Below are 18,054 nucleotides of genomic sequence, written 5' to 3'. Positions count from 1 at the left end.
TTTTTTAACAAATAAAAACCCCTCAACTCACTTTACTCCTCCGGGCCCCTAACTACTCACCCTCCCAACTAAAATACCCTATATGTCCCACTCCTGGGTTTACCACTTCCATCACCCACCCTCTTTCCTTCGGCTTCTTTTTTTCCCCCCCTCCTTTTTTTTTCTCTTAAAACCCAACACAAACACACCAAATTACCTGAGATGCCGGGACCTCTCCTTAATACCAAATTTTTTTGAACCCAAACTAAATTATTTTATTTAAATTAAAATTAAAGAAAAAAAAAAAAATATAAAATTTTTTCCATCAGAATTAATCAAAACTTTACTCTCCAGGGACCAACAAACTCAACATCACGCAAAGAATACCCTTTAATTGGAGACAAATTTTAAATCAGGCAAAGGTTATAAAAACCCCATGTCGTCATTGCATCCACGGGCCTTGGGTTTACTCAACAAAAAAATTTTTTTTCCCCCAGTTTAATAATATTTGTCTCGTTTTAGGTTCCCAAACAAACATAACGGAACACCGTGATGTTTAAACAAAAAAACCTTTGTTGTTCTTTTCTCCTTAATTTTCGAAGTGTTTCCTTAAAAAAATCCATCTCGTTCGTTTCATTACACACTAAAACAGACGACCTTTATTTTAATACGTGTTTTCCCCCATACCAACAAAGAAATAAAAATTGCATCATAAGGGAATCCCCAAACATCAATATCCCATATCAGTTAATACAACCGCAACATTTTCCAGCACCTGTTAAAAAGAACCGAATTGTCCGTCAGTTCCAGGGAATTCACACCCCGAAAATTTGGGTTTAAATTCCAAATAATTTTCCTTTTCCCTTGGTTAATAAGTTATGTTACAAATTCCCTTTTTAGGTTCCCAAACGAACGTTGGAGAACTCTGCATCCTTTAAAAAACCCAAACCTTTGTTTTGTCCTCTTTTTCCCCAACGAAACATTTGATATCAATTTTTTAAAAAGAGGACCAGGTCTAAGAAGCCGGAACATTTCAAAATAGAATCAAAGTGTAATGTTGGGTTTATATGGGAAATTCAAACTTCAATCAGGCAAAGGTTAAATTTGCCTTGAAAATCCTTAAACTAGAAAATTAAAATATTAAATTTTTTCCCGGTTTCTTAAATTTCGCATTTTTCTTTAAAAAAAACACAAATAAGGCTTCCTAAATCCATCGTTAATTCCCCGAACAAATAAAAAGTCTTTATATCCCGCCCCCCCTTTTTCCCTCCCTTTTCCCTTTTCCTCCCCTTTTCCTTTTCTTTCTTTTTTTTCCCTTTCTCTAATTCCTCTTCTCGCCCCCTTTTTTGCCCTCTTCTCCCTTTTTCCTGCATTTTTTTCCCCTTCTTCCTTCTTTTTTCCTCTCCTTTCTATCTTTTCCTTGTTCCCCAAAAATTTTCCAAATTTCGTCATGGCAAATTTCCTTGCCTTCGGCCTCTGGGTTTTTCCCTCTCCTTTTTCTTCCTTTTGTTTTCTTATTTCACCCTTTTAAATTTTCTCTTTTCTTTCTCTCCTTCTTCTCTCTTCCTGTCCCCTTTTGGCTTCCTTTCCTTTTTTTCGCTTTTTCTTCGGTTTTATTTCCCCCCCCCCCCTCCCTCCCCCCTCTCTCTTCCTCCTCCTCTCCTCCTTCCCCTCTCCTCTCTCCCTTTCTCTCTCTCCTCCCTCCCTCTCCTCTTGTTTGCAAGAGTTTTTTTTCTATATCACCAACTAATCAAATTAATTCCTTACTTTATTCAGACCCATTAGCAAAATCTAATACACCTGCCTAAGATTAACTAATACACAACGCATGTTCAGTCAGTCAGTCAGTCAAAAAAAAAAAAAAAAAAAAAAAAAAAAAAAAAAACTAAATATTTTATGACACAGTTACTTACCCCCCAAACATAAATTTCCAATGTTAAATCTTTATCAGTAACACAAAGAAAGCTGCACGGCGTGTACGTAGTTCCTCACATGCAGTCTTCTTAAAATACTCCCGACAACACGATCCCCCGAAAAACTACACTCTGCTCACAAATCTTGTTAAGTATTCACATCACTTCCCATGCGGCAGCTCAAAACTACATGACTGGTTTGTTAAAAAGACAGAAGCAAGTATCGTCTGCGTCCTCAGACAACGTTCACCACTGCACTCAGTGGAGTGAAGCGACAATATGTAACGTCGAAAACTCGTCTCTTTGTGTTATATATAATATATTCAATGGCCTGTCACTCGATCGTATTTTCCACGCCCACCTGAGAAACGTCTTACACTTTTCCGGGGCATGTTCGCTCTAAATTCCTCAGTGGATACGATAACGAAAACAAAGAACCTAGATCACGATGTCATACGCATAAATTTCGTAATGAAACTTCCTAGAACCTCAAACCCCCCCCCCCCCCCCCGAACTATTAAACATGTAAGATAAAGATTTGATACCTTCATTTTAAGGTGTGACTGTGAGTAACCCGATTCTGTAAGTTCTGTATTGTCGTCTGCAATAAACCTAAAGGGTTACATATCACTCCATAAAATACACGGCAGTCATTTCTAGTTATACACTTAATATATTGTTATCGTTTGGTTCTTTCCTCCCCCCCCCCCCCCCCCCCGGGATTCTTACTAATAGACTGGTACATCAAAGGCCGTGGTATGTGCTATCCTGGCTATGGGATGGTGCATATAAAAAATCCCTTGCTGCTAATCGAAAAGAGTAGCCCATGAAGTGGCGACAGCGGGTTTCCTTTCTCAATATCTGTGTAGTCCTTAACCATATATCTGACGCCATATAACCGTAAATAAAATGTGTTGAATGCGTCGTTAAATAAAACATTTCCTTCCTTCTTACTAATATTGATATAAGTTAATTTCATTTTTACTAATATTGATATAAGTTAATTTCATTTTTACTAATATTGATATAAGTTAATTTCATTCTTACTAATATTGATATAAGTTAATTTCATTCTTTCTAATATTGATATAAGTTAATTTCATTCTTACTAATATTGATATAAGTTAATTTCATTCTTTACTAATATTGATATCAGTTAATTTCATTCTTTCTAATATTGATATAAGTTAATTTCATTCTTTCTAATATTGATATAAGTTAATTTCATTCTTACTAATATTGATATAAGTTAATTTCATTCTTACTAATATTGATATAAGTTAATTTCGTTCTTACTAATATTGATATAAGTTAATTTCATTCTTTCTAATATTGATATCAGTTATATAAGTACAAGTTATACAAAAATCTAGTTTAGAAGAATGTTTTTATTGAAAACAAAAGATAAAAAAAATATCACAACACTGAGGAAAATAGCAAAGAACTATTGGGGATGGCACCTCGTTCATTCATTCATTCATTCATTCATTCATTCATTCATCCATCCATTAATTCATTTCATCTTATTTTCGTGCTTATATCCAATTAAGGTTCAAGCACGCTGTCATGGACAAACACCTCAGCTCTCTGTCCTGTCTGTCCAGGTTAGCTGTTAGTGGTTAATGGGAGATAAGTCGGTGCAGTGGCCTTAGACCTACGTACACACTGAGTCGCTAAAGTCACTCTGAGTGGGAGCCGGTACCGGGATACGAACCCAGTACCTACCGGTTTCAAGTTCTATGGCTGGTTGGCCACCTCGGAGCATTGGTCACCAGTTGTACAATAACAATATCGTATGCATCCTAACTGTGTGGACTACCTGTAATCTCTCATGTCATTGGCTGAATATTTTAATACAATCCGTATTTAATACAATTCGTGGAAAACAGGACATACATCTAATTCTTGTATTGCACAATGCAAATTGTTATCGTGATACGGTACTTTTTTTTATCTATTCAAATAAAAACAATCGCAGTTGCCCAACTGCGATTAAAACCCGGAACAACGCAACCTGCACCATCCGCAATACCCAAAAATGTCCGGAATGTGCTTGGTAACGCAGAGTCGTGTGTCTGGCGAGTGGTAGGTGTTTCCTGTCCACCGGTCTCTAATTATTGGACAATGCCTGGCGCGGGCAAACTACTATTTCGTTCAACCTCCACCGCTCTCCGCAATCCCCGTCAAAGGAACGCAAAAGTTGCGATACTAGCATTAGACGTGTCGTCGTGCACCACACAATATCGTCGTCGTTACCGAAAGAATTTTATCAAGACTGTAGCGGGCATTGTCGTCTGTTAATTGCACTGGCGTGGGACTTAAGCAAGACTTGTCAGAAGATATGAGTGCTGTATTAAGTCCTCGAGTGACAATAAGAGCAGTAAAGATGAATTCTAAAAATGTTTCTGTTTTGTTATTTAAGATGTCAGGTCCGCATGACTGGGTGTGTTGTGTTTAGATCATGCGAAGGAGATAGTAACAAGGATGGCATGCACTAAATTACAAATAAAAATAAAAATAAAATAAAATAATAATAATTAGTGTTTAAGTTATTCTTGTGCTGAAGATCAAGCACGCTTTCCTAGGTCCACATCCAACATGTCTGTCCAGATTAACGGTCAATGGTTAGATGTTAGATTGTTTGTAGCAAACTGTTGACTGTCTTATGAATGTATCACCTAATATTCTTAATATTAATAAACTGAATGTCTATCTATCCGTCCGTCTGTCTGTTTCTGTCAGTCTGTTTACATTTCCGCTGAACATAGTTTGCGGCTAGTGCTTTCCGGAATCAAGTAAAATCTAGGGATGGTGATGATGATGTGGAATTTTACATTTCATGCTACAGACCTTTCATAGATAATCTCTAACTGGTCATGAGGGTCACAAAGCCAAATTAAGATTAATATTCACACCAGAAGGCCGCAAGCTACCAAGAGTTAGGGAAGGTGGGTGTGTGGGTGTGTGTAATTTTTGGCATGCTTCCATCAGAGAACGCCTGTCCTGGACACAACCTCTGATTTCGCCAGTGAGTTCTGTCCATGACAGAGGGGTGTGTGTGTGTGTGTGGGGGGGGGGGGGGGGGGGGGCTCCATTTGGGCTATTTGTCGTTCTGAATGAATGAATGAATGTTTAACGACACCCCGGCACGAAAAATACATCGGCTATTGGGTGTCAAACTAAGATAAAAGCAAAACTTGAAGATTTGTCTTCTAGCCAGTAGACACCAATGAGTGTCCGACACCATACGTATTAAACCGTAATATATATATTTTTTAAAGTTGTGAGTGCATTATTAAATAAAACATTTTCAATTACATTTGATTTGTGGAATTGGGGGCGATTGATAATGGCGGATGTATAAGATAGCATGGGATTCAACAAAAAGAAGAGAGAGAAAAGATAAAGAAAAGAATAATCCAAAAAAAAAAAAAAAATCCGTTCTTTGCCCCCACAAACGTCTCACGCTAAACAAAAAGAGGCAAACCAAGTTAAGGCAGTGTTCCATTATGTGCAATAATAAACTAGATTTGAAATGCACCGAATGACGGGACGCGACGAAGTACCTGTTTGTAAGAGACACCTCATTTATTACTGGTGTATTTAAAGAATGTCGCTTTCTCTTCAGAATTAATCGTAAGTAAAGGCCAAACTCCATTTTAGTACAAGTGGGTTGTTTGTTACTCTTTCAAGATACCTATTCACTAACAAGTGGGTGAATGGGCGGATCGAGAGTGGAAATAATATAGGAGGAGCTATATTTCCAATAATAATAATAATAATAATAATAATACATGCAATAATAATAATAATAATAATAATAATAATAATAATAATAATAACAATAATAATAACAAGCACAAGCAATACATGTCCCCTACTGGGCCTAACGAATTTTTGTATCTCCTAAATTCAAGGGCCATAACTCTGACAAAAATGTGTAACTCGCCACGAAAGTCAAACTCGATCTGTAACAGTGTATAAAAAAGCTTTAAATGCACGACATTTCTGTTCAATATATCACGGCGTTGTGAGCAAAACATCAAGAAAACTATATGTGGAACAGACGAACGGACACACGGAGAGACAGACAGACAGAAGGACAGGGATGAAACCTATAGTCCCCTCCGGTTGGATCGATAGGGGACTAATAATAATAATAGTAATAGTAATGGGACAAAGAAGGAGAATAAAATCAGCAACAAAAAAAGAAGATGATGATGAAGGAGGAAGAGGTGGAGGCGGAGGGGGATAACAGGAGGAAGCGTAGGAGTAAACTATGTGGAAGAAAGCCAGACCATTTAAAGGACAGACACCCACAGGAGCATTTTATTATACGACCATGCGGAAACACTGTTATGAGATACTCGCTCTACCCACCCACCCACGCACACACCCACCCCACAACAACACATGACCCATCCTCCAACAGTGTTGCAATCTTTTATCGACAGCCACCAATCAATTGCAATATCACCACATTTAAATAGTGAACCACGTGTTTTTCACTGATCTTAATATACGGTAAACTGTTCAAAAAATTATGCATATACTTACAGCAAACTATTTGTACTTGATACCCGAGTTAAGATTCGTTTATATATCCGGAAGAACATTTGAAGTCATTAAAATGGAATGGAATGGAATGTATATTTAACGACACACATTCAACCGTCGGCTATGGGCGGCAATGTAGAAACGTTTTGCATATCTATAAAATATGTATTGCACTAAACATTTTCATAAAAATAGTGTTATTGCTGTTGAACAAACCAAACTGTTCTTGTATATTTTTTTTGTTTCACAAAAGTGTTAGTAAATCAACCAGCCTTAAAGCACAAATTGCTAGATATCAGAGCAATGCAAACTATGTCTACAGTAAGAGGTTCTACCATCCTTATTTTATTGGTCATTGGTTAATATTACACAATTTGATTTGTGCGTCTTAAAATTATACGTAAAGTTCATCACATGAGATATAACCAATAAACGTGTCAATAAACGAAAACAGGCCTCGGTGGTGTCGTGGTTAAGCCATCGGGCATAGGACTGGTAGGTACAGGGTTTCGTAGCCCGGTACAGGCTCCCACACAGAGCGTGTTTTAAAGACTCAATGAGTAGGTGTAAGGCCATTACACCCTCTTCTCTCTCACTAACCACTAACAATTAACAACTAACCCACTGTATTGGACAAACAGACCAGACAGCTGATGTGTGTGCCCAGGACAGCGTGCTTGAACCTTAATTGAATATAAGCGCGAAAATAATTTAAAAGAAAGAAAGAAAGAATAAACGAAATAGGCAAATGAGGAGTTTGTCAATATCCATTGTATACATTTCACGCGTCATTTAAACGTTCTTCTGGATTCCGTGGATGTGACATCTCCATTCAGAGAGTATTAAAAAGTACATGTATACTATTTGGCGGTCACATGAAACCACTATTTTCTATGCATGCATGCATATATACGATGACCCGATCACCTTTTTCGTTAACTGGATATTATTTTCTGAATCTTAAGTGGGTCCACTGGGCTATTTCTTGCTCCAGCCAGTGCACCACGACTGGTACATCAAAGGCCGTGGTATGTGCTATCTTGTCTATGGGATAGTGCATATAAAAGATCCCTTGCTGCTAATCGAAAAGTGGCGACAGCGAGTTTCCTCTCTCAATATCTGTGTGGTCCTTAACCATATGTCCGACGCCTTATAACCGTAAATAAAATGTGTTGAGTGCGTCGTTAAATAATTTTTATATTTTTTATTTTGGATCTTGAATCTATAGAGCGTCCACATTAAGCTTTTCTTCCCGGCCCTAACTGTCAAATAGATGGTGCACAGCCCCACGACTAGTACGTCTAAGTCCCTGTGTTGTACTCTCACATTGAAAGTGCATCATATAATATATATATATATATATATATATATATATATATATATATATATATATATTATATAGATATATATATATATATAGATATATATATATTGTATATTATCCAACATACCTCGCCGTTTAAGAGGAGCTATCACTCTCGCTCCTCATCACTCGCCTGAGACTAGTTCAAGAAGAGTGATTTTTAGCTCACCTTATCATGCCAATTTATATGACATAAATATTATAATGTTTTAAATGGCACCCCATAATCCAAATTAGGGAGTAATTAATAAATTCCCCTCAATTTATTTATTGTTTTGGCGGTGAGCGGTGTACAAGATTCATTGCTGCTAATGGAAAACTGGCAGGTTTATTCTGAAGATTACGTCTCAGAATTAATAAATGTGTTTTGTTTCATCCAAAAACTGATTACTAATTAACCAATGAGTACTATAGGTATCGTTCAATATAATAATCATTTTCTATAACATGATTGCCAAATTTCCCCATATGACATATATAAAAATTTCAGGCAATAGTGTCATAACATCAGTATTAACAAAACAATCCAATGCTATTCTTTGTGCATCGTTTTGCCCTCGTTTTGCATTGACACTGTCATGTTATTTTATATCTCTGTGCACATAAACTATAAACATTCGACTGACCCAATAACATAACTGCACATCATGCGTGTGTAAATATTAAATACACGCTGAACTCATCCTAATGCTGATTGAAAAAAAAGTTTCTTTTGTTTAAGGACAACACTAGAGCACATTGATTTATTAATCATCGGCAACTGGATGTCAACCATTTAGTAATTTTGACATATAGTCTTTAGAGAGAAAACCTGATACATTTGTTTTATATTATTAGCAAGGTGTCTTTTATATGCACCATCCCACAGACATGATAACACATACCAAGGCCTTTGATATACAAGTCGTGTTGTACTTGCTGGAACGAGAAATGGCCCAATAGGTCATCGATGGGGATCGATCCTATACCGAGCGCTTTATAACTGGGCAACGTCTCGCCTCTTCCTAACGATGGCTGATTTAAATGTGTCAGTGTAGCCACGAAAGAAGTTGGTTTAAAATTGTTTTACTTGAGCAATGGTTTTACAAAACTATTTGTGGTAGTTCAGTCAATGGTTTGTTTGTTTTATTTAACGACACCACGAAAGCACATTGATTTATTAATCATCGACTGTTGGATGTCAAATATTTGGTAATTTTGAGTCTTAGAGAAGAAACCCGCTATATTTTTTTCCATTAGTAGCGAGGGATCTTTTATATGTACCATCCCACAGGCAGGAGAGCACATACCACGGCCTTTGATATACCAGTCGTGTGCACTGGCTGAAACGAGAAATAGCAACAAAAACAACGAAAACGGAAAGACACCACCAACGTTTACGCTTTAGCGAAATAACAATAATAAAATAATCCCACAAAAACACCTTGATACTACATGTGACAATCATATTCAATAGAGATATGTAAATCGTACATTTAGAATGCAGGAATGTCATACGTGAAAGGACACTCGCAAAGCGACACTTTGTTCAGCAAACAAATTCAGAAATAGTTTTATTGTAGATCATTCAAGTGTGATTTAAAATTCAAATGGAAGTGAATACATTGGAGTAAAATGGGTCAGGATAGATTTGCCTAGACCTTTTGAGAACAGATATATCCGGACTTGACATTTGTGCAGGATTCTGTATACATAAACGATTCTCGCATAACATTTTTGAACATAAAGAGGGAGAGAGACATACAGAGTTGTGGGTAGAGAATGTGAGAGAGAAGGGGAGGGAGGGAAACAGACCGACAGGAGAGAGAGAGAGAGAGAGAGAGAGAGAGAGAGAGAGAGAGAGAGAGAGAGAGAGAGAGAGAGAGAGAGAGAGAGAGAGAGAGAGAGAGAGAGAGAGAGATAGATAGAGAGAGAGAGAGAGAGAGAGAGAGAGGTGGGAGATAGTGAGTGTAACAGAGAAGAGAGAAAACGACCGACAGATAGACAGGAAGAGGGAGAGACTGACGGGTGTGGGAGAGAGACAAATAGAGAGAGAGAGAGAGAGAGAGAGAGAGACAGAGAGAGAGAGAGAGAGAGAGAGAGGAGAGAGAGAGAGAGAGAGAGAGAGAGAGGGGGGGGGACAGAGAGAGGGACAGCGAGACAGGAAGAGGAAGAGAGACAGGCGGAGAAGGGGTGTGGGTAGAGAGAGGGGGTGAAAGAGGGAAAGAGACACAGAGACAGACAAAGATACAAATAGTGCAGATGGAGACAATGAGATATAAAGACCGGTAAAGAAAGTAAAACATTTACAGAGGACAGGGTAGAGAGTTTGTTTTGTTTAACGACACCACTACAGCACATTGATTTATTAATCATCGGCTATTGGATGGCAAACATTTTGATAAATGTGACACATGGTGTTAGAGAAAACCCCCTACATGTTTCCATTAGTAACAAATAGTTTTTATGTGCACTTTCCCACAAAAGGAGGACTAGAGTTAATAGAGTACAATAATAATATAAAACTCAACGATTTCCTTTTATAATTTAACTTTAAACCCCCCCCCCCCCCCCCCCCAACATTTCAAAAGAGTTGATACTAAATATCATCTCTTTGTGTATGCACGCAGTTAATGGACCAGTTATCGCCCGAGGCTAAATAAACAACTTTTACACGTTACGAACTATGTACTGGAGAGAAATCAAAACATAATATGAACGAATCCCAGTACAAAAACTCACCATTATATAGACCAATTAAAGAATTTTAAATACAAACACAAAATACCCACACACACCCAACACAAACGACAAAAAACACCCTCATCATTTAAGAAAGAGAGACGCACACTTCTTCAAACAGGTTTAACAGTATTACCGGTATATGTGTGTTTATGTATGTATGTATGCATATATATATATATATATATATATATATATATATATATATAATATATATATATATATATATATATATAAAGGGACTGCCCTGAGCTTTCTGCATTGTAAGATGTTGCCGACTAATAAAATCTTTTAACGTCTACAAATACGCATTAAATATATTTTCTTTTTTAGAATATCAGTGTCTGTATATTCAATGTGTTTTCTTTGTTTAGAATATCAGTGTCTGTATATTCAATGAGTTTTCTTTTTTTTAGAATATCAGTGTCTGTATATTCAATGTGTTTCTGGTCGTCTTAATATTTGTAAGAAGCCCAAACTGGATTTTGTCTTCAAATAATTTCGTACCAAAAACAATTACGAAAAGAAATGAAATCTAACCTAGTACATATATTAGAACGATCAAAACACGTTTAATATACAGCCACTAATATTTTATGCAGAAAAATATGTTTGATGTGTAATTACAGTCGTTAAAAAGTTTCTATTAGTCGACAACATCTTAAAATTTGCAGCAAACTCAGGACTGTACCTTTAAACAACATTCATGTATTGCACATTAACCAAAATCTCTTTGAATGAACATATCAACATACATGTGTATTTAAACCGGCTAACTCCGCGATCGATCGATTGTTCTGACTAGCCATATCAAACAGTGTCTGTAAAATAAATTTGACCACAGAGGCGTTTTGTGAAAATCCCAAACCCACACAAACATACAGACCGACCAATGACCTTCACCTTGGTCACCGAGAGCAATTTTCAAGGAAACAAAGTTTTGTTTTGTTTATCAACACCGCTAGAACACATTGATTTTATTAATCATCGACTATTGGATGTCAAACATTGATTTTATTAATCATCGACTATTGGATGTCAAACATTGATTTTATTAATCATCGACTATTGAATGTCAACCATTTGGTAATTTTTAAATCGTAGTCTTAGAGGAAAGCCGCTATATTATTCTTCCCATTAGTATCAAGGAATCTTTTATATGTACTTTTTCACAGGCGGGCCAGCAGATACCACGACATTATATAGGCCAAGTAAAGAATACTAAACAAAAAACACCCAAAATACCCAAACACACCCAACATAAAACACAAACAAAAACAGTCAAAAACGGGAAAGAAAACAATTCCCGCCCCACCCACCCCAATAAAAAATAAAAAATAAAAAATAACAGCATCAAAAACAAAACCTTTCTACATTGTGAATCACCAAGCAGAGAACCACAACAATCTCCGTTTGCACGAAAATGTAGTAAAACAACCCGGTACACCATATCTGATGACATGTAGGAAGTATCCATTTACTGAGCAACACTATACGAATGGCCAAATTCGTGATAATGTAATAATATCGAATGATTTTCCTGATTTTGTTATCCACACCTCCCTCCTCTAAAAAGACACACCTAAAGCAACTCAAATACGAGACTCGGAATAATTTGACTACAAATATAACCTCTTAATAAGAACAAACATCTAAACAAACAAACAGAAAAAAAGCACACACACAAAACAACCCAGAATGTTTAAGCATGTGTTCGTGGATTTTTTTTGCAAACAGCGGTATCGATCGTGTTTCATGCTCTAACTCCTTACGCAAACTGAAAAAATAATTTTAAATATTCCCACTGTTTTGGTTCCGTAGCTTTCCCTCTAAACGACTATAAGAAAAGCAATGCGTTAATAGCGACACGTTAGTCCCCAAGGTACTCGAGGTGTCGATATATTGTTGGATCTTATGATAATTTATGTCGCTGTAATGAACAAAAAAAGTTAAAAAAAAAAAAAAAAACCCAGAAGAATTTAAAAATAAAATAAAATCAGTAAGTCGTGTAACTGAAACCATTCACCTGTCACGGCTTTGTCAAAACATCCCTTGAACTTTGCTTGTACAGACATGCGGTCTTTCAAAGCAGTGATTGTTTTGCAATTTCTGTTTCATATTAATTTAAAGGAACACCCTTCTACGCCCGTTTTGCCAATGATATCTGAACAGCAGCCCCTCAGAACACTGTTTAATTCTGCAGCTGTTTGGTACCAAACATAATGATGACACTTGCTAGCTAAACCATAGGCGTACTGGCTCCCATTTTTGTAAGGGGGGATTGGGGGGGGGGGAGGGGAGGCTGGCTTTTGCTCGAATTAAACGAAAGTGCCTGAATCTGGATAACAACATTTATTCATTCACAAAATTTCAACGTCAGACGTGGCTTGTCAAATCGCATGGTCAAAATGTTTACCACAGAGGGTGTACTTTTTCTGTCCCAAGTGGCTGCATATTATGAATTTTCCCTCTTATCCATTCAGTATATATATATATATTATAAAACGAGCAGACAAAGATGGCTAAAAACGGATCTTCTGTACGCCCTTTCCTATAAACAGGACATCACATACCACTGCTTTTAATATACCAGTCGTGGACAAGTCCAATATGTCCATTGGACTCATTATCCCTCTTGACCAAACGAAAGCTTTACCACATCCCTGTCCAGTCTTCCTGGTGTAAAATTACAGATATTGGTCCTGCGTTCAGTGACAATGAATGACGCTTACGTTCGCGAACTATTTCAATGGTTTAATGTACGTGGAAAAGTCCAATATGTCCACTGGACTCATTACCCCGCTTGACCAAACGAAAGCTTTACCACATCCCTGTCCAGTCTTTCTGATGTAAAATTACAGAAATTGGTCCTGCGTTCAGTGACAATGAATAACACTTACGTTCGCGAACTATTTCAATGGTCATTCGGTTTAACGTCGGGCGTAAAAAAAAAACCCAGGGTCTACAGCATGTGTTTTTTCTTCTGCTCTACAGTGTGGCTGGGCGCAACCCAATATACATTTGTCTTGCTGGCGTTCTTATCCGAACAGACAATAGGAAAAACAAATATTTTCAAATGTCAACTAGATGTAAAATCTCTGCACAATGCAGTACGTCCACCGTACACCACAGGTAGCTTCAAAGCCAGCCAGTGTGGTTTGATGAGGGCTTGAGAATTCTCGAAGTGTTTGTTGGTTGTCTTACATCACGGTGAAGCATCGACACGAGTGACACGGTAAATTCAGCAGTCAACATTGATGTCACGTAACATGCAGCCACGACACATCCCGAAACATAGAGGGAAAGAGAAAGAGAGAAAGAATGAGAGATAGAGAGAAAGAGAGAAAGAGACAGAGAGAGAGAGAGAGAGAGAGAGAGAGAGAGAGAGAGGGGGGGGGGGTGGGGGGAGAGACAGAGACAGACAGACAGACAGACAAAGAAAAAAACAAAGATAGTGAGACATAGAAAGACACACCAAATGAGAGATCGAGAGAAAGAATACAATACTGAAAGGAAAAGGAGAGAGAGAGAGAGAGAGAGAGAGAGAGAGAGAGAGAGAGAGAGAGAGAGAGAGAGAGAGAGAGAGAGAGAGGGGGGGGGGGGATGATCGCTGGGGCAGAAAAAAGAAAGCAAAGATGAACTGTAAGTTTGTCACAGACACAGACAGACAGATAGATAGCCGAACAGACAGAAGCCTTGTGGATGAGTCTGAACCAGGCAGTTTCAAAATGAAACCCAAATTTGCAAGCATCATACTATTATAGTTTTGAAATTTCAGAAAAAAAGAGGACATAATTTGTTATACACGAAAAACAATAAATTAACTGTAACCTTTTCAGTTTATACCCATCTCCAGTTAACCGTGTTTCTAACCAGGTAGATAGATACACTCTGATATCAAACACTGCGTCTGCCCCTGGTTTGAAGCAGGCAAGACTATTGTAGTGTTGCGATTCGTGTGTGATAGCGTGTATTTTTATCCGTGGATGTGTCACAGCCGCCGTCAAACACACCGTCCAGACCAAACTGTAGCTGTGTGTTGTGTTATGATATCTTTTTCTGTTTTTTTTTTAATCGAGAAATCTGCAGGTTAAAATACAGCTGGATCACGTGTTAGAACCGCTAGCAAATATGTGTTACACCATAAGTTTCACGTACAGGTGCTGACTTGAAATGCTAAACGAATGACTAGTTTTGTTAGGTATTTACAACTGAAATTGTCACGTGCTTACGTGGTAGTCTAGACCATATAGATGGCTATTGTTTTGTTTTTTTGTTAAAGAAACTACCTGGATATATATATCTTTAAAAATATATTCACTTTGTGAACTATTTATTCCCATTCGTTCCAATGTGCACTGTAATCTCATTTGAAACAAAACTAGATGTATAAAACTTTCAATCTACGTACAATAAAAAGCCGTGTAGTGCTAAACATCCACAAAACTTGGCGGTAGCTGATACAATCTATTACGATATTAGATGATACAAAATTAGAGTGGCATTTTAAGACAAGTGGTTGGTTAATACAGGCTAACTAAGTGATATCTTGCGACAGATGGTTGCTTAACACACGTTAAGTTATGACATACACGATGATCTTGGAGAATTAAAGTGACACCATGATACATATTAATGTATGCTATATTAAATGATTTGGGCGAAGTAAACCGACATATTTCTACAAGTGGCGCTTTACTGCAAGTCAATGTATGCTATATTTGAAACTTAAGGTCTTAATTGAGGAAGTTCTTGGAGAGGGATTAACTGCATTATATTACCATGCAGTAATATGTTATGTTTTATATGACAAACAAATTGAAAAAACGGCTGAAAAATTACATTGGTTACTGTTTTCTCTCTCTCTCTCTCTCTCTCTCTCTCTCTCTCTCTCTCTCTCTCTCTCTCTCTCTCTCTCTCTCTCTCTCTCTCTCTCTCTCTCACACACACACACACACACACACACACACACACACACACACATACATGGATGCCTCAATAGCTCAGACCGTATCGTGGCAAGTCTGCAAGTTGCGGGCGATTCGGTGCCATAGGTTCGAGTCCCAACAACGGCATGGGACAATTTGTGAGGCCAGAAAGGATTGAAGTATCTTTGTATGTAATAGTCAACATCGACATACATACAATATACAGATATTCATCCATCCATCCATCCATCCATATTACACATATATATATATATACACACACACACACACACACGCACATATACATGCATATATATATATATATATATATACACACACACATACACACATATATATATATATATATACATACACATACACATACACATACACATAGAAATTAGAAATGATTAACTTAAATGACTTTTTTCAACAATGGAGCAACACGTATTATGCCGAATAATTAATATACTAGTCATGGAACACTCGCTGGAAATATATATATATTTTTTAAATCGTAATTATTAAAGCAGGTAGCAAAGCTCAGCGAAATCTCGATAAACTTGGTGAACGCTACATAGGGAAGTGTACACACGTGTGCATATACGACAATATTGAAGCTAAGATTATTTTTGAACATATAATTATTTATATTCCATCAGTAACATGTATAAAATTTAATATTACTGACACAATATTAAGGGAAATAAAATATTTCGTATTGCAGAATTTATCCATCCAAAATGTTACGACATGCATATTGATTCTTTAGAGCATGGTAATGAACATAATATTAACACCTGTCGGTAAAAGATCAAAGGTTTACCTGCATCGGCTTGAATCCAACTGTAAAAGACCTTTCCTCATAATGCGACAACCCCCGTATAGGCTGTCCAGCGTTCCATTCTAAACGTTAGCATGCGGACAGCCAAAATTTCTCCTCCATCCAATATTGAGTAAATATTCAACAACAACAACAAAAGAACAACGGAGGTAAGCTAGAGAGAGAAAAACTGCTTCACCACAAGCACACGAATAGCTTGATACCGATCCAAACCACTCGATGAAAGTTCTGATGCTGATGATTGCAGTAGAACTGGAACTTGATGCAATAATTTCTCCTCAACGTAAGAATCACTAGCTGAAAGTTGCACGAATAAAACACTTTGCTTGTCGTTTCGGTGTAACTTTCCACAAATTAAATGCATGAAAGTGTGTGTATTATAAAATAGTAGGTAAAACCAAGTGATAATTGTGTACAAAAAATGAGGTAGAAATACACAGAACAACAAATATATATATATCTTCTCCAACGAATTAACCACGCACGCAGAAATTAGATCAGCTAGATCTTCTGCAAACTGGAACAAATAATCGTGAAATCCTTCGTGTAATAATCCTCGAAGACACCACCGACTTGTGTCAGTCAGGGTAGCTGTAACCTCTTGTCAGGGCAGTTTGCAGCCTCCACCCTCCGACTCGGCGACGAACGAACCGGCTACCCCGTCTCCAAGTTGTAGCGCCTCAAACCAGGCGACGGCAGTTCTCCCAGGGTACACACAGCCAAAGGTAGACTCCAGATAGACCCGAAGATCCACGAGGGTCTACGAAGAAACGCCGGACGTAGGAAAAGCCACATCGGGACTCTAGGAGTACCCGGCTAGGTCCTAGCTGAACTGTGCACACGTGGGTAGAGTAACAACTGACACATCATAGCTTCTTTTTTCTTTTAAATCAAAATTCATTAGTTGGCAATTTTTTTAAAAATAAATGAGAAATGAGAAACAAATATCAGATCCTTCTAGATAACGAAATGAATATAGTCGTCTTGTTTATTTGCTTTAAAAAAAAATATATCTCTCAATTTGGATATTTTCTCTTTGATCTCAACCAGTAAAACTCCACTATCCAAAGTTTTGTGTGAAACATGTATGTAACGATTCGTACGATGTGGTCGAAACGACGGCTGAACTCCCCTCTAGCGAGTCCAAGCAATTTAGTGTGTGTCCCGCACGTTAGCTCTCTCTCGCTCCCTTTTCTCGCCGAAAGCTGTGATCTGATTGGACGGAAGGAGAGACAATAGAATATATAGGAGCGCAACGCCGAGGACGAGGTCAGTGTAGTGTGAGCGAGGATGCACATTAATTCGACTGTTACCTGTCTTGTTAATACCAACACAAACACACAACTAGCCACTGCTTTCTCATCAGGCTTTGAAGTGTCCAGTTTTATCTTTCTTTCCCCTTTAAACCCCGTGTTATTGCGCAAGGGATTATAATCCAGGAAGTACAAACAAGTTTTGTATATGTGTATGTAAGTGTACCGAAAAGAAAACACGTAACGTGCGTTCAAAACGTTTAATTAAAAACAAATTGAGTTCAGTAGACGCGTTTTGTTTGCTTTGAATGTAACAGTCCAATGTGTTAGAAAAACACTCATTTTTGTGTTATGTGGGTTTTTTTTTAAAAATACTGAATACAAGTCGAGCAAGCGACGTCGTTACAGTATGATTGGGTGCTGACGTTCACCCAATGGTCGCGAGCTGCTTTTACACCTGTACTGTTCAGAAATTCCACCGGGTTTTAGGCGGTCC

The 18,054-nt window shown here is 37.6% G+C and overlaps 1 protein-coding gene across 2 annotated transcripts in view; it reads right to left on the bottom strand.

Annotated features, from left to right (window-relative positions):
- Positions 1-17,441, bottom strand: part of LOC121382982 (fibroblast growth factor 8-like) — a 57,875-nt gene extending 40,434 nt beyond the window's left edge. The window contains exon 1 of one of the 2 annotated variants that reach the window (XM_041512691.1): positions 16,288-17,441. In XM_041512691.1, the coding sequence (XP_041368625.1) occupies positions 16,288-16,328 (41 nt within the window). In that variant the 5' untranslated portion in view covers positions 16,329-17,441. Of the gene's footprint in view, positions 1-1,892; positions 2,254-16,287 lie in introns of those variants that run through there. The other variant, XM_041512692.1, reaches the window with a different exon arrangement.
- Positions 17,442-18,054: the final 613 nt, after the last annotated feature.

Source organism: Gigantopelta aegis, chromosome 10 (assembly GCF_016097555.1).
Source record: "Gigantopelta aegis isolate Gae_Host chromosome 10, Gae_host_genome, whole genome shotgun sequence".
In the NCBI taxonomy this organism is placed as follows: Eukaryota; Metazoa; Mollusca; class Gastropoda; order Neomphalida; family Peltospiridae; genus Gigantopelta; species Gigantopelta aegis.
Note: the sequence above shows the minus strand (reverse complement) of the source record. Positions and strands in the feature narration are given on the sequence as shown.